The 21,442-nt window shown below is 38.7% G+C and overlaps 1 protein-coding gene and 1 long non-coding RNA gene across 3 annotated transcripts in view; one reads left to right on the top strand and one right to left on the bottom strand.

Moving 5' to 3' along the window:
- UBE2E3 (ubiquitin conjugating enzyme E2 E3) overlaps positions 1–17,908 on the top strand; it is an 82,703-nt gene extending 64,795 nt beyond the window's left edge. Inside the window, exons 4-6 of one of the 2 annotated variants that reach the window (XM_067549089.1) lie at positions 9,764–9,896; positions 12,776–12,923; positions 15,398–17,908. In XM_067549089.1, the coding sequence (XP_067405190.1) occupies positions 9,764–9,896; positions 12,776–12,923; positions 15,398–15,495 (379 nt within the window). In that variant the 3' untranslated portion in view covers positions 15,496–17,908. The remainder of the gene's footprint in view (positions 1–9,763; positions 9,897–12,775; positions 12,924–15,397) is intronic. The other variant, XM_067549090.1, reaches the window with a different exon arrangement.
- LOC137153591 (uncharacterized) overlaps positions 7,900–21,442 on the bottom strand; it is a 32,392-nt gene continuing 18,849 nt past the window's right edge. Inside the window, exon 2 of the long non-coding RNA XR_010919846.1 lies at positions 7,900–8,560. This is a non-coding gene — a long non-coding RNA (uncharacterized lncRNA). The remainder of the gene's footprint in view (positions 8,561–21,442) is intronic.

Below are 21,442 nucleotides of genomic sequence, written 5' to 3'. Positions count from 1 at the left end.
TTAGCAGGGGATCCATAAAAGGAAGAAATAGGCTTTTCCAGCAGTAATTTCTAGACTTCAGGCTTAAGGGTATGATATACTTAAGGAGTGACAGAAGCAAGAGTTTGTGCAGTAAACTAGACTCCATGTATGTTTAACATGCTGCCTTTATGGATGTTGTAGAGCTTTAAACAATTTTTCTTGTTTAGGCAATGGACATTTGCCACTGGAATACCAGCTATAAAATAATGACAGTTACAGCTATATAATTAATATACATATATTGAAGAAGTTAAACATAAACCAGAAAGTGGTGGTAATATTTCAAATCTAGTTTCTGAAATACGCATTATCAAAAGGCACTTTGATTAGATCCGTCATTATACACATCCTGCTTCCTTAAAAATGTGTCCTATGTCAGCAAAAAAAACCTGCCAGTCTTTCAAAATTAGGCCACAGTAGAGTTAAAATTGTATCTGACGTCCTTATCAATAAAACCCATGTAGCATTTTGTACATGGAGGACGTAAGCATTCAGATACTCTGGTGAGAACTACTCTAGAAATCTCTGTAAACATAAATAATTAGTGCATTTCACATTGTGACTTCACTTCCATTCCTGCTAGGTCCCTGTTACGTGTCTCAGGATTGAAATTCACAAGAGTTTTACTCTGATGCATTTCAATTTAATCACTGATGGACTCTGAAGAACATAGCAAAGTCTGCAAAAAGGGCTTTGTCACTGGGTGCTCTACTCACCACTCAGTGGTACCCCCTTTTGGCAATTCTGGGGATTAGCTCCACCCAGGTCAGTGCCCCTTTTCTGGCCTTCCACCGTTGCTACTCTCCTGTCACTCATGGAGTCGCGGTATGGCATCTTCATGACTTGGCCTACGGCCAGGTCAAAGAACACTCTTTCCAAGTCTCTCTACACAAGCAGCATCAGGCAGTCCGCACAGCCACTATCCTTACTCTGCCACTCCTGCAGTGACCCAGGCAGTCTGCCCATTCACTGTTCCTACCAATACCACTGTGCACTGGATGGCAAGGAATCACTAGCCAGCCCTGTACTCCAGAATCCAGGGCCCTACAGTGAGCAGTTAAGGTCTGGGAGTTCATCAACCCTGCTGCTCTCTTCCCTGGATATTTCCTACCATGCTTCTTTAAACTTGTCGTTTGTCAGTATTGCTAGTCAGACCCCTCTCTTAGGCCTGCTAGGTTAAACCCTACCTCAGGGGTTCCTACCGTTTCCCCTTCCTTCTCCCTTACCTGAGGGGGAGATACAGCAGACTTCTTCTCTACTGCCTCTCACACTGTTACCAACCTACTAGCCTCCTGGCTTTATAGAATCCTCTCACATGTGAGCTTCCTTCTCATTAGCACCCTCCATACAGCCTGAATCTACCCTGTTTGCTGCTTAATTGGCTGACTGGACCCACCTGGCCTAATGCAACTCTCTGAGGGCCCTACTCCATCCCAGGGTCCCTAAAATACTAAAAAAGATTAAAAAAAAATATGCATGAAAGTGAATCCACAATGAATATAAAAATAGTATAACCACTGGCCAATAATATATATAACTCTAGGATTTTAACTCATGGCTGACCAATACTTATTTTACCGTGCCTAAAGGTCAGGTTCTGTAGCTTATTTGGAAGTAGGCTATTGACTGACTAAACATCCCAAAATGACATGTCTTTTCTGAGTGACCAACTTTTATGGCTTAGAGAAGTGATATGAGCACATCTTCCTTCACGAACACCTGATTCACAGCACAGGGCCAAAGATAACAGGACACAGGTGGCTAGAGACCCCTCCCTTTCTTGTGGCTTCTAAACTATAGTCCTTATAGGAATCAGTTATTCAGATGCAAATTACACCCCCCTGTTTCAGAAAGGTTGCTGCCCACAGAGGGATTCTACTTAGTATATATTCTCCCCAATACCTTAGCTATATATAATATACATTGTCCCCAGCACCTTAGTATCTAAATGTGGGAATTTCACCTATTGGGGAGGGCAGATACTCTTTCCGCATCAACTAGACTAGGGGGTAAATTCCACACTCTCACATACTAAGGTGATTGAACAGTATGTCTGTAGCTAGAGATAGGCACAATACCCTTTGGAGCAACAGCATTTTCATGGTTTTTTAAAAATATTCTACTAGGGATTTCTTAAGAGCCCCAACAGCAGAGGCGGAAGAGGGATTTTGCCAAATGAACACACAGGCCAGCAGCATAGCCATGATCCTTCAATGCTATCACCTGTGTGTGCTACTTAACAAAAGAGAGATGATAGGCAGGAGCCTAGTCCTGGATGTGGATATCCCCCTGTGATTATATTGCTAAGGACATTTTTTAAAAATGTAATGCCAATCTTGCGCACACACACACAAACACACTCATGCTGGGTGATCACACTGACTGAGAGCCAATATGCTACAGCCATCTGGACATTACAGCCCAAAATAAAGGTTTTCAAGTGTGCTGAGTGCCTTTCTTGCCATGAGGATTCACATGTTGGTTTTCACAAGTGTGCGCGTTGGATATGCTAAGTATCTAATTGCAGGTCATGCTTCAGACATGTACTTGTTCCTTTTCTTTGTACTTGAGCAGGAGTACGTAAGGTAGGGAACACATCTGACTCTTGCTGTAAAGCACTGACTGCACCGATGGTGCTGTATATATATTTTATAATTAGCTATTGTGGTAGAGTCACCATGGTTCATGGTCAATGAAAAGATTTAGGAGTTTCTCCTCGACAGAATTTTACCTTACGGTAGATTTTTCCCTGAAGGAAGGAAGGAAGGCTTTGCCCTGTACAGCCGTGGCTGACTGCATAGAGCTCAGCTGGCTCTCTGTCTGCTCCTTTTATGAGGTGCACCTGATGAAGCTCAGGTGTCAATCCTAACAGATGGGACTTTAAAAGGAAAGTCTAGGAAGAGGTTTAGTCAATTGTACTTTAACTACTACACCTTTGACAGGGTACCAATTAACGCAATTTGTACTTACAGGGACAGGTGGGAGCACTCTAAATTGCAGTTCTCCCCACTTCATTTTCCCAAGCTCCACAATCAGAACAATTTTATTTTCCTATTTTGATTATTAATTTTTAGTTCTCTGTGTCCCAGGTGTATTGCAGCTGTTCTAGAGCTCATATCACTCCTGCTAGTGTGCAGTACGCTTGCAGCATAAACGGTATTATCCTAGAAACGCAGGCCCTGACTCTGGACTGTTTCTGAGTTGTGCTTTGGGCAGCTCAGGAGGCTCATGCCTCATCTGTTCTTTTCACCTGCCAGTTGCCCTCCTCAATCCTGAGGCTGACTGGGGACTAGGCCACTCCCCACTGTAAATCAGAATGCTTTCAATTTAGAATGTCTTAACCTCTCTCCAGCATCTTGAGGGTCCATTCTGGCTTTTGGAGATCCCCAAATTACAGCTCTTCCAACCACTTTATAGTTGCAACCAGTGTGGCAACTTCACAGTAGAGGGGTCAGGGCTGAAAAGGAGAGTGACAAAGGAATTGCTATTGTGGCTTTGTGTCACCCAGTGATTCCCACAAGCTGGGAGAATCCTCAGCTTACATCAGCATTATGGCTATTGCTCCACTCTGGCAGCCATAGTGGGGCTGTGGATTAGTAGCTCTTGTTTTAATGTATTTTATCTTTTCAGGGCCCTGGTTGGGAAGGAATTCCAATCAGAGACAGGAAAGGTCTCTTCAGTCATCCTGTGTCCATTCTAGGTGTAAGAGCTTGTCTTGGGAGGCTGTTGCAAAAGTCTGACAGATTCCATTGTCTGGAAGTTTTCCTGGTATTCAGCCAATTTTTCCCCATAATTACCTTTTGTTATTACCTTTGCATATTACAGCCCCCATTACCTCCCATAATATAAAGGTCAGCATAGAACTGACTTCAGAAAAAGTGGCTGGCTAAATTACCTTTCCCCCCCTCTTCCTTTTTATTTACCCAACCCCACCATTATGAAATTATTAATTGTATCTCAATTTCAAGTCTAATTATTCAAGATGAGTACTATTGACAGTGGAAGAATACTTAATAACATATGGTATTTTACCCTCGCTTGCACTAGATAAGTTAAAAATTCTTGTCCTAGGCACAGACCCTGCAACTGGCTCTAGATGGGTGATTTTAATGCATTTAGTGAACTATAACAAGGAATCCTGAGCATTCGGCTCAGAGAGGCTAGAGAGGCAGAGTGCAGAATGTAAGAACATTTACGTTGTAATTCTTACTTTTTTAAAAAAGTACATGAATAAAAATAAGGATTTTTTTCCCTAATCTGCACAGATGTGCATAATAGACTGGCAAATTTGGCTAACTACTCTTGCACCAAATTAATATAAGACCAGTACATACAAACTGTATTTCATGAAAAAATATACCTGTCATTATCATGACTAGTCAAGACATAATAGTGGTGTCCTGTAAAATATACACAGCTGAAGGTTTCTACAAAAACAAAGTGTGCTTCAGTATTGATGAACAATCTTTGGCCAAACTTTGGCCAAACACATTGGGCCTTTGATGACAGAAAGCTTCCTAGGATTCTGTCTTTTGTATTGGGGATTTCTGGATGAAATTACAAAAGTATTGTTAGTTTTTAGTTTTTGTGCGTGACAGGTACAGTCAATGACTACTCCTGCTGAAGTCTCAGGATCAGTCCATCTACTGGACAAGCAAAGCTCTCACACTTTATAAGGACTGGTGCATTCTGACGAGGGATGCTTTTGTTTCACTGGGCTTGTAGTGCCACAAATCTCAGACCAAAAATCATGCTAGAAATTATATTATTAGTTGTTTAAATTGCCGCAAAGTATCCGAAGCACTTTCCAGAATCATATAAAAAGACCAAGTCCTTGTCTCAAAGAGCTTACAAGCTAATAGCCTGCTCCTGCTGCCCTTGACTTCAGGGGTGCAGGACCCACCACTAAGGCCCTGATCTCTATTCAGGCAGTCCCCTGCACCCACACAAAGCTTATTGCAGGTTCAAGGTCTACGGCTATGTCTACACTAACATTTTTCCCCTGAAGTTTTCCACCTTTGCAACCAATGTGGCAACTTCACAAGCACAGCGTTGATGGAAGCGCTGGTGTAGACAGGTCTCCAGGCTCCTGCAGTTTTGCTTATCACAGTCATCTTAACTCATTCAGAGCAGATTTAGAAGACATGGGAACAAGCTGCTGGCATTTTTTCTACACTAGAGCTCCCTAGTGGAGATGCACTGGTTTTAGCAATGGTGGGAAGTTTTAGGGAGGAGGGACTAGTATAGACAAGGCCTAATTTTAGATGCTCTGCAAGAAAAGGATGACCAGGGAAAGAAGTATGGGAGAGCAGCGGTTACAGTAATAGGTAGTACTTTGGTTGTCATATGCATTCATCTTGAGGATCTGTTACATGCTGCTGCTTGTCATTCAGATAAGATATGAATATGTCCCTTGTCCTGTCGTGGGATATGTCTACAGAGCAGCTAGGAGATATAATTCCCAGCACAGGTACACGTGCACATGCTAGCACCTAAAAATAGCAGTGTATCCATGACTAGCCATGCTTGATATGAATCCGGGGTCGGGCAAGATTGCTCAAGATGCCTGAGTCAGATCTTGCACATGTATGTATACCCATGCTGGAAATTACACCTTCCAGCATCTGTGTAAACATACCCTGTGTCACAGTCCTTCCCTTCAGTGAAGGTATTTAAGGAGCAGCTGTTTTCAGTTAACTTCATTTTAGCTATAAATCTATGTAATTGCACTAATCAATTAATTTTGTTTTACCTATAAAGTAAAAAATTCATTTTTAAAACATGGGTTTCTCTTGTTACTTTGAAAAAAATCTGATTGCTTTGTTATTTTGTCTGCTTTTTAGCCTATTTTCAAAAAAATAATGAATGAACCCCCAAAATATTGCTCCTCTTCACAGTGCATTATTAAAGCGTGTTAATTGAATTTTGGATGTGCGGGAAACTAATGTAATAGTGCAGCAGGATATGCTAATGCTACTTAGCCAAAATACTTAGGCCTGGTCTACACTTACCTGGAAATTTGGCGGCAGTCGATGGGAGTGACGCAACCTATGTTCCTGTCGGCGCAGTGCAGTGAAGACGCCGCGCAGAAGAGGAGCCTAGAAGTCAAGGGGAGTTACGCAAGTTTTTTGCGTAGCTTGAGTAATTTCTGTCAACTGCTGCCGAATCCCAGAGGTAAGTATAGACAGGATCTTTGTTGGCAGGCAGAGAGAGGGGCAGTCTTATCTTTTATCATCACCGTTGGACCCTGATTCAGTGAGGTACTTGCCTAACTTGAAGCAAGACAGTAATTCACTTGGGCCAGTAGAGATTTTCACCATGAGCAGGGGAACTCTCTACTAGCAAACAGCCAACAGAGTCATAAGAGCCAGCTCCTACCTGACCCCACCCCCGATGTAAGGGGAAGGAGAAGGGCATATTCCAGGGGTCGAGTGTGGGTTGTATGACAAGAAAAGGAGATAGTGTGTCAGAGCAAATCTCCACAAATGCCCGTCTTCCCCTGGCCTAGGTGAGGATTGCCCCATTAATTTTTGCTAGAGCTAGATAGGCCTGAATCAGCAAGCCACATCTGGACTCCTTACAGCCTCCATGCTCCGCTGGGTCTGAGCTGACGTGATGGAGAATCAGGGCCATGGGGCTACTGGAATTTTTACATTTAGATACATGATGAAGCACTTTGCTGAATCAGGCCTTTGGATTCCAGTGCTCTCCACAGTGTCCCTAATCACTGGATCCTTGGTGCCCTGCCCTTGCAGGATCAGGGCTATTGTGAGCAGTTCTATTCCCTCTGTGTTGCTGATCTTTGTGTAGTTCATACTCCATCAGCGTTGTAAGGGAGTGAATGTTGCTTTGTTCCGTAGGTAGAGAAAAGAATAAAATGTAGCTTGGTTCACTTAGCCAGCTGCTGTTATGTATTTAGTGCTTGAATGTGCTGTAGAAAAAATCTGACTTGAAATAGCCTGGTGGTGTGCTGTCTTGTCTGCATGTTACATTCTTGAGTCTCATCCCCACATATCAATAAAGTTGTGATTGCTGGAGTTTTCGGTCATTAGCGACGCTAAAGTATATCTCATACCATTGGAGAGCGGGGCACTGTTCCAACTGTTGTAACAAATTTCCGAAATCTCAGTTAAAACAAAAGTAATAAAATGACCAACCTTTTGATTCAACAATTTTCGTCTTTTGAGTATATTTACTGTTACAGTTTTATCATATTTCTGACATTGTGCCAGTGTTTTCTCAGCTGAGAGAGGAGTGCTGAATCACTAGGGCACTTTCTTCCCTCTCATAAAGGTGAGAATATTCCAACCTTCAAAATAGCATTCTCCTCCCCACATGTAACCTTATCCTTTTACATAGGACCAATAGTAGCATAGAAGATAATAATAAACAGAGATATATTGCACTTATATGCTGAGCTATTAACTGATGGGTGCCTTGTTCTGACAGGGTGAGTAATTACCAGATAGTTTGGCTCTAAACTAGACGCCATAACAATACTTAATTGTGACTGATTCATTTGGCTGAAATATGTCGCTATTGTAATTCAGCTATTTCATTAATCTGATTGAATTCCATCCAGACATTAGAGTTGTGTGAAAGAAAGGTAACTGACAGATGAGGCAAGAACACTAATCTCTGTATTAGACTATAAAATAACCATTAGGACAACTAATGCTGAAATTGAATCATTTCATAGAAATTTAGTCTCCAAGCATAATATTAATTAGCTAAAAGCCTGATAAATATCAAGAATTAATTAAAACATTTCAGTGGCCTATGTGGGTTTTAAATATTATCATTATTGCCCCAGTATTTTTAGTTCTTCTGCTAATTTTTTTTTAGAAAGCATGAATGGAATAATCTACTGTAGCGACATGAGGTACAAACAATTTACTGCAACATTAAGAACTATTGCTTGACATCCTCCTCCAGAGTTTTTGCTTTTTCTTCTAAAACACATCTGCAGTTTTTGTTAACTCCTTTGTACATGGAATACAAATCAAAAGGATATGGTCAAGGTTTACAGGCGCACATTTTATCAGTAGTATTTCTTTTCTTTTTTAACAAAGTTAAGACAATTATAACCTGGAAGTTGTCCACTTTTATTTTTGGTAAAGGGAAAATAAATAAATCTCTGATGGAATTGTAGCTATTTATTTTAAAATGCTAGCTGGAATTCCAGATTATTTTTGCCATATAAATAAAAGGCCTGAAACAGACTAATTATTTGGTGCATAAAACAGTCACTGATTAACGAACATCATGAATAAGGTATGGATTATAACTGAAAGAGAATTCATAATTAAAATCAGCATTTGGCTGTCTCTTGATTGTCATCTTAAGGCTAAGAAACGCTTGCATGTTTATGACACAGGATGTGTAGGTGCATAATGATGATGATGATAAAAAAGTTCCTCTTCTGAGTATTAAAGCAGGAAAAAACTGGTTTATAGTAAGACGTGAGTTCTTATGCCACGCTTTCTCAAGCTATTTTACTTTGCACAGCCATCAGTTTCGATCTGATCAAGAGAGACATCTGCAAATGTAAAATCAAAACATTGCCTTAAATTACTTTTTTGTAGAGGCTTATTTATATTTTTTAAATTGATGCCTGCTTTACGGAGAAATACTTTTGTTTTGGTTATTTGAAAAGGGATGTAGACAGACACTCACATTTTTATAGCATTAATTCTGACATCCCAGCAGTTGGAAAAGTACTAGTTCATTATTTCAGAGCAAGTTTTAAAATATTGACATCAATTCAGCTGCTAGAAAATTTGTATAACATGCTCTTTCCCTACTGAGGAAAATGTCTCTAATATTACCATTTTTAATATATACAGCACATAGTAACACAAATGTGTAGGTTGCTATTAATTTGGGGATTCATTGTTACAACGGATTCAATTCTATATTTTTTCCACAAGAAAACCTTAAACTTTCCAGCATAGGAAGAACAAAATTTTACTCTATATCATCCTAAACAAGTGACAGTAAACATGAAACAGCTCTTAACACTACTACACTTGTTGATCATACTTTACTTTAAGGTACATTTATACATGGTTACTAGATTTTACAGACTTGAGTAGTATGTGTTATAGATGGTATAAACACATCCATAAATCTGCTCACCTGGAGTCTAACAATCTATAAATCAATTAACCACTTATCAAAACATCTATGAATCATATATTTTATAAATCCTTCATAAATTATTTATAAATGTGCCCTTAATATAAAACATGACCTTTTTTTTTCTAATGCCCCAGAGCTGGTGAGTGTGTGAGAGCTATAATTTATTTTGTATATGTATGTCCCATGCAACTAGAAGGACAAAACATAGGAGTTAACTAAATACTCCAGAACACAGAGACTATGTCTACACTTGCCACCAATCTGCTCAATCGACCTGGGTAAATCGATCTGACAGTGGTGAATTTGCCGCCATCAGTCTAGACATAGCCTTAGATGGGATTTGTGTTTAATACACTGATAGTCCAATGAATCCATTGCATTGCCAGTACATTCAAAAGCACTAAGGTCCTGATTCAGCTAGGTACCTACGCACAATGCCTGGTTTTCAGCAGTAATCCCATTGAAGTCCATGAGAAGCTTGGCACCTTCTGCAGTCATGTAAATGATTGGTGTTAAACATAATAACTGAATTAAAAAAGGTAATCACTACAAATGTTAACCACAAAGGTACAGTGGAGTCTCTCTCTTTCTTTTTAAATAGTGCTGGTCCTAAAGGAGATAACATTTATGAATGGAGATCAACTATACTTGGACCCCCAGGTTCTGTATATGAAGGAGGTGTTTTTTTCCTGGATATCACATTTTCATCTGATTATCCATTCAAGCCACCAAAGGTAAGAGTAAGATTTTTTTTATTTATAGTGACCAAGATTTTTAAAAAATGACTGTTTTTGGAGAAAGGCCTTGATTTTCAATGGTGAGTGCTCAGCACTTTCTGAAAATTAGGCCCCTTTAAGATGTCCTGAAATATGTGCCAAAACCACCTTTGAACATCTTGGCAAGCAATTTCAAGAAATATGTCCGCTTCAAAGTCCATACTGTTTTTTTCCCCAACTTTCCTAGTGGTGAATTGAATGACAATTCTGAAGTAATTGGTCAGGAGTAATAGGTGAAAAACTAATTCCAATAAAAGAGAGCTTCTCTTAACACATAAATTTCTTAGCAATCATCCACAAAAGGAAAGGATATGAGAACTGAATACATTTAAATAGTCAACTAAAGATGAAACATTGTATCCTCCAGTTGACAAAGAATCCTGTGATAGTATCCATTATTATAAAATGTCAATACAGTAGAACTGCAGCATTAAAAACACCTCGAGAATGGAGGTTGTTTCTAACTTTGAAATGTTTGTAACTCTTAACAAAACGTTAGGGTTGTTCTTTCAAAAGTTTACAATTGAACATTAACTTAATACAGCTTTGAAACTTTACTATGCAAAAGAAAAATGTTGCTTTCCTTTATTTATTTATTTTTTAAGTTTAATTTAACACAGTACTGTACTGTATTTACTTTTTTTTTTTTTTTTTGGTCTCTGCTGCTGCCTGATTGTAGTAATTCCAGTTTCAAATGAAGTGTGTGTTTGACCCGTCAGTACGTAACTCTGGTGTTCAATACTCCGAGGTTCTACTGTATATCTGAAACTGATTACTTCTGCACTCTTGGTCAATAATATTTTCAAGACGCAGAATCTATGTATTCTTTAAAATGAATCTAAGATTAAGCTGAAAATGTCATGTGCTTGCTCACAGAATGCAATGAACATTTATGCCAATAGAAATTATTTGTTCAGAAATCATAGTTAACTAGCAGGTGTTAAGGATTAGGAATTCAAAAGCCTTTTTAAAGTCAAATTTTGGGTTTAATAAGCTTGTCAATGTGATCACAAAGGACATTGCAAATATTTAGAGAAAATAACTGTTCTTCCACCCTATTTTTTCTGCAACATGTGTATGTTATAGCTCCTACTGTTGTTACTATCATTAAAACATAACAATGGCCATATGGGGTCAGATCAGTGGTCCGTCTAGCCCAGTATCCTGTCTTCTGACAATGGCCAATGCCAGATTCTTCAAAGGGAATGAACAGAACAGGGCAATCATCCAGTCCCAGCATCTGGCAGTCAGAGTTTTAGGGACACCCAGAGCATGGAGTTGCATCCCTGACCATTTTGGCTAATAACCACTGATGAACCTATCCTCCATGAATGTATCTGATTTTTTTTTTTAAATCAAATTATACTTTTTGCCTTCACAACATCATCTCCAGGCAACAAATTCCACACTTAACTGTGAATTGTGTGAAGAAGTATTTCCTTATATTTGTTTTAAACCATCTGTCTATTCATTTCATTGGGTGACCCCTGGTTCTTGTGTTATGTGAAGGGGTAAATAACACTTCCTTCTTCACTTTCTCCATACCATTTATGATTTTATATACATCTATCTTATCCCCTTGTAGTCACCTGTTTTCTGAGATGAATAGTCCCAGTCTTTTTAATCTCTTTTCATATGGACGCTGTTCCGTACCCTTAATAATTTGTGTCGCTCTGCCCCATTTCTAGTATTTCTTTTTTGAGATGCAGTGGCCAGAACTACATGCAGTACTTACTTAATGTGTGGGCATACCATGGATTTATGTAGTGGCATTGTGATATTTACTGTCTTATATACTGTCCCTAATGGTTCCTAACATTCTATTAGCTTTTTCGATTGCTACTGCACATTGAAATATCTTATTTATATATTTATTTTGGTTCCTTGGGGCACTGCAGCATAAAGAACAATGCATTCTCAGACTTCCCAAAAAGCACAAAACACAGACCATAATGTTCTTTGATATACGTCTGTTTTCATGGAATGATTAAAAGTTTTGCAAAATATTTCTAATTCCACATCAAGATTAGACTATTACATGAGTTGCGTGAGTTTAATCAAATATTCGGATGTGTCCCAGACTGTCGTAAAATGAAAATGGATATTTTAGTTATCTCTGCCATAAACTATGCCTTCTGCAACTGATCCATTGAAATATTTCACTCTTTTTGTTTATGCACAGAAACCATTTTCATACTATATGAATATTAATCTGAAATCAATTAAAGGAGAAGGATGATGGCACTTAGTGCATTAGAAATGTTTTATAAGTACTGTAATTCCTGCCTAACAGGGATGTGATGAGGATTTAGTTTGTAAAATGTTTTGAAAATGACAATTGCAATAAATTCCCTAAAAAGCAATATTTGAAAGAATATTAAGGTTGCACAGTTAGGTACTGAAAAGTAAGGGAAAGATTGCATGTATAAGCCAAAACCTGTCCATTTGTTCATATGCATTGCAATAATTATAATATAGTCTTGTTCACAATCAAGCTGTTACTCAAATACAATATAATATTTACATTGACTACACACTGCATTTGTAGTACATGCATGACTCTGTGTATGCCAGACAAAGAGTCTGTATAAAAGTGATTTACCTACCAGATATGCAGTGAATGAGGCCAAGGCTTCTGTAGAGTTACAATGAATGAAGCAAAATGTGCACTTTTTAAATAAGTGCATTTTACAAAATATGCCGTGAATGAGAGAGGTCTCTGCAAAGTTCTGCTTCATTCAGAGTGCACCCATCGAAACTTCTGCTCACTAAAGGGTAGGGACAGTCTATTCATAGATAGCGTTTAATGATTTTTGTCTGTTGTGCTGTAACTTTAGGTTACTTTCCGTACCAGAATCTATCACTGCAACATCAACAGTCAGGGAGTCATCTGTCTGGATATTCTGAAAGACAACTGGAGCCCTGCTTTGACTATTTCAAAGGTTTTGCTGTCTATTTGTTCTCTCTTGACAGACTGCAACCCTGGTAAGCAAATTCTAATTTGCCAAACGTGAACTCTTGCTCATTTTGCTGCAAAATGATTCGATAGATGATTCTGTAGAGATTAACTAAAAAATAATGGTCATTCTTAAAATAGATGTTTGCGATTAGAGATTAAAACCCCGTTTTATTTAATTCCATCTAAAGTTGTATCATGGCAAGATTGCTCCCTGCAATATATTTTTTAACTTTTGCATGGCCAGTGCCACTTTCACACGTCAGTCCTTAGCTCTCATAAGGCTCTTTTCACTCATCGAATCTCTGAGGAAGGCATATAACATTATCCCATTTTACCAAAGAGGAAAACGGGAGTACAGAGAGTTGATGTGGTTTACTCAAGCACATGCGGCAGGTTAGTGGCCAATCCAGAATCCAGATCTCCTGACTCCCTTATCCCCTCGACCATTATAAGAAAAACAGCTTCCTGCTCAGCCTCCTCAAAAACAACAAAGACTTTCCTTAAATATCTTTTGTTCAGAAAAAAAGAATATAATTTTTCAGTTTAAGAGATGAATGTTTCAAAAAACTCCAAGACAGTATAACTGGGAGGAATAATGGGTAATCCTGTTTTCTGTTGCACCAGGTGTAAATCTGGAATAAATCATTTTAAATTAATGGAGAGTAGTATTAGGTCAAGGGTTTTATCATGAAAGCACCTTGAATTTGTTAATATACGCTACACTATGAATCCAGCACTTTGCATTCATAAAAATTCTGTAAGTTAGCGTGAAGAGAGAGTATTATATGAAATATCTTAGTTTTCAAGTTTGTTTATTTGAAGCTACACTCTGATGTTTCCAGATAAAGGAAAGGGCAAAGCAAAGAAGGTGAAATGTTGATGGTGTATCCCTTTAAACAACATATCAGTTCTTCTGCTTTTTCTTCTCTTTTATTTCAAGTTGTTAAAGGGGTTGAGTGAGAAGTAAGTTAACCAGGGCAGGGAGCCTGAGCAATTGTTATGTGAGACTGGAGAAGGGGTGCTTTCTCCAGTGCTGCTCTGCCGTGGCTTGGACACCTGGCCGGCTGCAGCCCTTTCCCCCCAACCCCCATAACATTGTTGTTCCCCCACAAGTACCTTCCCCGCTCCAGGGAGCGCATGCCATGCCACAAAGTTTGAAAACTAGTGGACTGTAGTGGCCATGCTTAGTAACCTTATTTTCAGAAAGACATGGACTCATCTGGAGAAAGTTCATCTTTCAGCTACAAGTATGATAAATGAAATGGAGAGGCTATGTAGAAAGAGAGAGAGTCCAGAGAAGACTTAAGAGGAGACACATTTAAATATTTAAACTTGCTCATAGGTGCACAGTTTAGAAAAATTTTGCCGTTTTCAAAGAGTTTCCCTCTCTGTGTTTGGGAGAGTTCCACTAGACCTGGTAACGTTTCTCAGCAGCAGAACGATTTGCATGCCCACTGTATTTATAAAATTAATCCCAATGATTTGGTCAAAGGAGACCTGGGGAGCATAGGGTTAACTAAGGGTCTGTCTACACTGCAAAAAAAAAACAAACCCAGAAGACTGCGGCAGCAACTCTCAGAGCCTGGGTCCTTCGGCTCAGGTTCATGCTAAGTCCCAGACTAAAAATACCAATGCAGATGTTCCCTGTTGGGCTGGAGTTTGGGTTCACACACCCTCCTCCTTCACTAGGTTTCAGCCCAAGCTCCAGGCCAAGCAGGAACATCTACCCTGCTCGTTTTAGCCCCATCCTATGATAACTGAGTCAGCTGACCCAAGCTGTGTTATTTGCTGCATAGGTCTTTCTTTTGCAGTGTAAATGTACCTCAAGGTGGACGAGTCGGGTGGTTCTTTATAGAGAATGGGCTTCCGGTTGAGTTGGTAGAGTCTGTTGTGTACGTATGAAAATTTAGATGATTATGTGATATTTAGTAACCTTGGAAGTAACCACAACTGTTCTTTTAAGGGGGTCATGAGGAAATCTTTCACAGATCATGCTTGTGTCAACTCAGACTGGCTATGTGTTAATCTGCATTGGAGTAATTTGGCTTCCTGTGGCATGTTCAGAGGTTTTTTAAGTTTAACATTTTGAAAGTGTGAAAATATATATACTGCATATCAAGTGCTTCCAGACACAAATGGTTTTGTGCTGCTTCTGGTTTTGCACAACTCCTAGCCTGTAGCTGATTTTCATATTGTGTCAACTGTAACGAAAAGCTGTAATGTTTTAACACGGATGTTTGTCTGTCTTTTAAATAAACTAAGTGTTGGAGTCTGCAGATAATCAAAACAGATTAAAATCCTTCTTATTCATACTGCTTTGTGTGTTTGTTCTTGCAAATGTCTTGTATATCAAGCCCTCTGCAACAAAGCATAGCATTTTTTAGCCTAACAAAGTGTGTGTTGGGAAGTGAGTTTTAAAATGTTGCATTTTTTAATAGAATGATTTCTAATGTCGTTTCTCTTCCCTTTCTTCGTCTCCTATTACCCCAAACTCTTACAGCTGATCCTCTGGTTGGAAGCATAGCCACTCAGTACCTGACCAACAGAGCAGAACATGACAGGATAGCCAGACAGTGGACCAAGAGATATGCAACATAAATGACATAAACTACTTGTGCACTGTGAAGGTGTGGGAGGCAACTTTACAGTGTGCAACAAATCTTTATAGCCTTTACAATACGGACTTCTGTGTATATGTTATACTGATTCTACTCTCTGCTTTTATCCTTTTGAAGACTGGGATACTGCTCCCTAAAAAAGGTAAATGCTATCAAGAGTAGTACTTTGTAGCGGTAGATTAGTTATGTTTAAAAAGCCTACTTGCAAGTCTTGCTTCTTTGGGATATCAAAATGTATTTTGTGATGTACTAAGGATACTGTTCCTGAAGTCAACCAAATATTATAGTGCATTTTAGCCTAATTCATTATCTGTATGAAGTTATTAAAGGTAGCTGTAGATTATTAGGAATTATGTCATTTGTATTAAACCCAGATCTATTTCCAATATGTGGTACATGCTGTTGTGAAAACTGTTTTAACTTTTACCTTTGTCAGTTTGTAATGAAAGGATTTCCTTTTTCCCTTTGTAGCTCAGAGAGCACCCAGTGTATCATCTCAAACACAATAAACATGTTCCCCAAGAAGTAGTTTCTTTGTTTTCCTAATTTAAATTAATATTTGAATGAATTTAAATATAATAGCATTGCAAAGCTATTGTATCACAGGTCCCTCTGGATCATCTGGTAAATTAATATACTCAAGTAAAGGTTTGCTATTAAATGTTTAATGTACTCCTGTGGATTGTTTAAAAGTAAACATTTTCCATAGGATTTTTTTTAAACAAAAACTATTTTCCCTTAATTTTTTTTTTTTTAACTAATGAGTTTTTTAAGTTTAAATGAGAGCAGTTAGTGAGAGGGTGCTATTGACATTATTGTGGATAAATGGTCTGGGCCCAATTTTGCTCCCATAAAAGTCAACATGACTTTTCCATTAATTTTTTCAGCTGGAACAGGGCCAGGCTCTCGATATCTTAATGCTTTGTTTCTTAATTTAAGTAGCTAGTACGTGATTCACCAATCCAGAGAACTGTTGTCCATTGAAAAGAGTCTTCCAAAGTATTATTGGATGCTTTGTCAGCTCTCTGGGAAAGAAAGGCATGGAAGGGATTTAACCAGGGATTATATATGATATGATAAAAGAGTGAAAACACTTGTGGGAAAGTGCACTTTTGTAAGTGGAATTGAAAATTAAAAGATTTTTATACTTCCCACCAGGAAATTTGTAACATTGGTGTGTAACAAAAATGCAAGTGTATACAGTTTGAAAAGTATAGTCACTCATTTTCTCTTTAAGGTGTTAATCACTGTAGTGATGACACTTGAGAAATAGCAGAGTACAACTAAAGTGTTCATTGATCCCTTTAAAAATAATTTACAAATAATTGGATCCTGTTTCAAAAGTTATACTCTCCCATGTGACCTTGTGTTTTTTTGGAGACATTGTAGCACTTCCATTATTAAGATGTTCTGTACATTAAATATATAGAAAGCAGAATTTCAAAGTTTAATATCTAAGCAGCAGATGAATTTAAAGACTATCTAAAGTCAATTATCACTATAAATCCCTGTTCTTGGGTTATGTGGCCTTTAGCTCTACCCTAAATATTTCTACACTTTCCTCAAGGTAGCTCAAAGGACTGTATATCCCAAATATATTTGGGAGTGGTGAGGTGGATTTGGAGCTTGGGGCTGTGAAGGGCAAAAGCGAATAAGAGGTAGAGGGACTGGCTGACACGGTGGAGACCTTCAACTGGTAATAAACTAGTGCAAGTGAAGAAAGTGCTGGGAACCACTGCTGAAAGCAACCTTAATTTCTCACTACAAAATTGTACGTAGTGAGAAATAATACATATTGGAAAAGAAACATGCTTCTAAGAACCAAGGAACTATGCTACCTACAAAGGACAAGTAAAGTCTGGAGAGAGACTTCAAAGACCTTATTGATTGCAGTATGTAGCAAAACACACACACACATTGCATGCACAGCACTCCAATGAATTTCCAATAAGGGGCAAAATATATATTTCACGTATTAAATATGTGACCTACAGAATTTTCACGTATTTATAGTCACAAAAAAGATGGTATAAAATAAAGATGTAATTCGTATTTTAATGTACTTGGTTTTATATCACACATCAGACTTTAGATACTTAGATGTACAGGCGGGATGCTTTCTTAACATCACCCCATTCTATCCTTCCTAGACATTTGGTCCTTTACTCTGAATTTCCATTCTTTTGTTGGTTTGTCATGATTCTGTTCTTTTTATTGTCGTTTTTGTGTGTAAATTTTATATTTACTGAAGTAAAGGTTGTTTTTGTGTAAACATTTAAACTTAAAAAATAAGCTAATTTTGTTTCTCAACTTCTCTCTGCTAAACCAAGCAGTAGAAAGAAATTTGTATTGTTAAATAAATCAATTAGTTGTTAAATGAGCATGTGTGTCTGTTTCCCTGCGGTTGGGGAGAAATTTCCTCCAGTCCTGACTGCATTCAAGATATATACTCCTATACTAAATCCAAAGAGAAGTTGAACTATCCATTTTCTTAGCTCTTCTACGGTGAATACCTTCCACTGGCAAATCCAGTGTAAAGATGCATGCTTTTCTTTTATTAAAAATCCAATTCTGTGATTTCCTATCCCCAACTACTAGAGCAGATTGGAAAATGTCAACACAAATGACACGATGACAAAAACCAAATGTAACATTCACAATTCCTCCCTCCTCCTTTTCTGGACCTTCTTTTCCCCTCCAGAGTCTACATGATTTGTGAGTCAAACACAGTGAGCTCAAATAGCACGCTGGTTCCAACTCTTTTGCACCATTTGGAAAGATGCCCTACTGAGTCAGCCAAGGATTCCCCCACAGGGACTCCTCACACTGGGAGCTAGTACAGGCAGCTCTGTTTAGCATGAGTTTTTTGGAGGGCAAGGAGGGAAAGAAAGGAGCAGGCCGGAACAAATGGAGGTGTGCACTCTGCCAACTCCATGTCCACTGCAGCCACTGCCTGTGGCAACATCACTTACAGCAGTTTGGAGCTGCTCTAAATTATGCCAAGGGCCATTTTCAGAAATACTGTAGTGTTCAGTTTCACATGCAAAATGATAGATTGATTATTTAAAAGAGCAGAAGGTAGTTAATATTCTAAAATATCCTGATTTGTATATTTACAGAAGCTCCTGAATTATTCCAATTATGCCAAGGAGCTGGCAACTGAATTTACAGTTTACATTAATCCAGTGACCCCCGATGCCCTTCGGGCGCCACTTGTGTGGGGAAGAAGCAGCTACTTCTGCCTATAGCTGAGATTATTGTCTTCAGTCCCACACCTGGGTTGTGGGTTGGCGGATGGATTTCACATCTCCAACCCATCTGCTTTTCCTCAACAGAGTCTGACTACTGGGATGTATATGGGAGAAGTGGATTCCATGCAGACACAATAAAATAGCTCTGAAGGCAGTAATTATAGTGTGATAACGCTGCATAGAATCCAGACTACAAAAATACTACAGTACTTTTGTAACCTATGTCATAGGAAATCAGATCATTCTAAAATGTTGTGTCTCTGGAGTTGGTGCTGTACTTGCCTATTGCAGATATACAATGCCACCATCAACCTTTGAGCTTAGGAAATCCTCCCATATGAGTTCAGCAACATAACCACAGCAACCATTTTCTCATCAGCCCCATTTTTAGCATGTGATCCTTGAGTACAGTGGAAATAAGTCGGTAGGAGCCCAGGATAACACGGGTCAGGATCAGAACCTGAAACACATGTATTGAGGGGAGGCATTGATGTTCCAGTTTGTTCTAGTGGGCAGGCCATTTAGCCTTGCTGAAGTTATGATGAAAGTTAAGATGATTCTAAGGTGGAAAAGCAGGTGACACGCTGATGGGATATTAAAATTTGCTGGAGGTCTCAAAATACCCCAACCAGCTGGGGAAGTTAGTGATAGTTGCTAGAATGTTTGGAGTACTGCCCTCCTGTGTTTGAGGTGCAGCAATTTGAGTAAGCAAGGCACTGGACCACTCTTGGTCCTAACACATCCTGTCATTCTGCCTGTTGTCATAATTCCTAATTCCAGATACAAAGTGGTGTGTCAGTTGTCAGTCAGGAATGGGCTCCATTCCTCCAAAAAGTATCCTCTCAGTAAAGCTGGAAGGGAGATTTTGTGTTTCTCTGGTACTGGCTGTTTGTAAAGAACATCAGGCCCCTACAAACAGAGTAATAGCAAGGGACACTGGACAGGTCTCCTTGCACAGAAAGGGGCCCGGGTGGCAAGTTGTCAACCTGCTTCTGTGTGGCACAGGTGAAAACAGCTGCCAGTTCATGTCATCGGTGTGGGCTTTGTCTCCCTCTACAGAATAAATGTCAGGTCATCATTTCAAGAGGAGCGCCAGATGGCAAAAATTCCAGATACTGCTGAATGAGCTGTCATCTCCATGGCTGAGATTTTTGGGCTATCAGTACTGTGAGAAACCTGGACAAATCCCTGAAGCAAACTGCTGAGTTAGAAATCAGCAATCTAACACGGAGCTGAGGAACTAGTCAGCAGTAGTAGGAAAGGAGATAGAGGGACAATAAATGGAAGCTGAATGAAATTGCTAAAACACAACCGCTGTGTATGAGCGGGGATAACTTTTAGCCAGCCAGGTCAGCTCCTCATGATTGCAGAAGCCTGTCTTTGTGCTTATATACTCCAATGCTTTAGATGACCTATGCATTTATGAAAATTCAGATCAGATTGCAACCTGCTATTTTATGTTTCTTTTTTCAGTTTTTTGCTGGTGCTAATATGCTGATTGTCCATTATCAGAACTAGCTGTTACAAATATGCAACAGCATTTTTCATTCTCAGTCAATTGTAGCATTGCTGATTTCCAGTTAAACTGTTTTATAACTATGGATTTAATTGCAGTAAGAAACAGTCATATAATCTACCATTTAAGCTGCACAAATAGTTTTAATAGATATTTTAGTGACTTGAATTATTTTCCTTATGCTAGAGAGTACAAATTAAATTACATAGTGGTTTTCCTTGATGATTATGCTATTTGTTACCTTTTGCAGGGATGTTTGTTATTGAGTTTGGCATATAACATAAGCAATATAAGTACCTTCACAGAACATAACCACAATTTTGTACTGCCTGCAGTATAATATTTGATCCAAGCATTTCTAAACTAGCTCAGGAAAATAAAACCAGAAAATGGATTGTTGTTTTAAAGGAAGAAGTATTAAATTAATCCTGGAGGGATCAAAACTAGGCAGGTTTTTTATAGTTCTTGAGCTATATTATTAACCTAGATATTGAGACTACTTAGTTTACAATCCTGAACACCAAAGGTGTCAGAGGCAGCCTAGTACACTGACTAGATAGCTAGCAACATCCAAAAATGTTGTTTACTTTGCCATGGATTTTCACCTACATAGGTCAAAAGAAATATGAAGCTGGCTATTATAAAAGATGTTGAACTTCGTATTAAAAAGTAAAGCAGAACAAATAAAATCAAACACTGGTTCTGTCAGTCCCCTGAACTTTCATGGAAGTTGTGCAACTAAATGAAATATTTTGTAAATTTCTCCTTAATGGGTTTTATATCGAAGTTTCAAACCTCACTTCATTGGGAATGGTGCATAAAATAAGGCTATTCATTCAGAATATTTGGCTCTCCAATTTCAACATTTTGGCTTTGAAGCACGATTTTGTGAATGGCACTAGACTTAGTTCATTTTTTGTCAAGCCCTGAGAATCTCTCTTTTATCTCATCCTAGTTCAATTACATTGTTTCATCCTAGGTGATGAGGACTGAAAGAGACTTCTCATCAGTGCCCTTCCAGGACAGTTTTTAATCAGCTGAAAGGGTAATTGACTCAGGACACTCCTGCAGCAATTGCAAATTGGCCTATTTCCTTGGGGTGAGCAGAGCATCCTGAACATCTTTGAAGGTTCTGGGTTGTTGTTAGCGTCTGGGAAAGA

Source organism: Emydura macquarii, unplaced genomic scaffold (assembly GCF_026122565.2).
Source record: "Emydura macquarii macquarii isolate MOO-44397 ecotype Brisbane River unplaced genomic scaffold, CSIRO-AGI_Emac_v2 contig_1253, whole genome shotgun sequence".
Taxonomy (NCBI): Eukaryota; Metazoa; Chordata; order Testudines; family Chelidae; genus Emydura; species Emydura macquarii.
The sequence above is the reverse complement of the archived record's forward strand: the minus strand, read 5'-3'. Positions and strand labels throughout refer to the sequence as shown.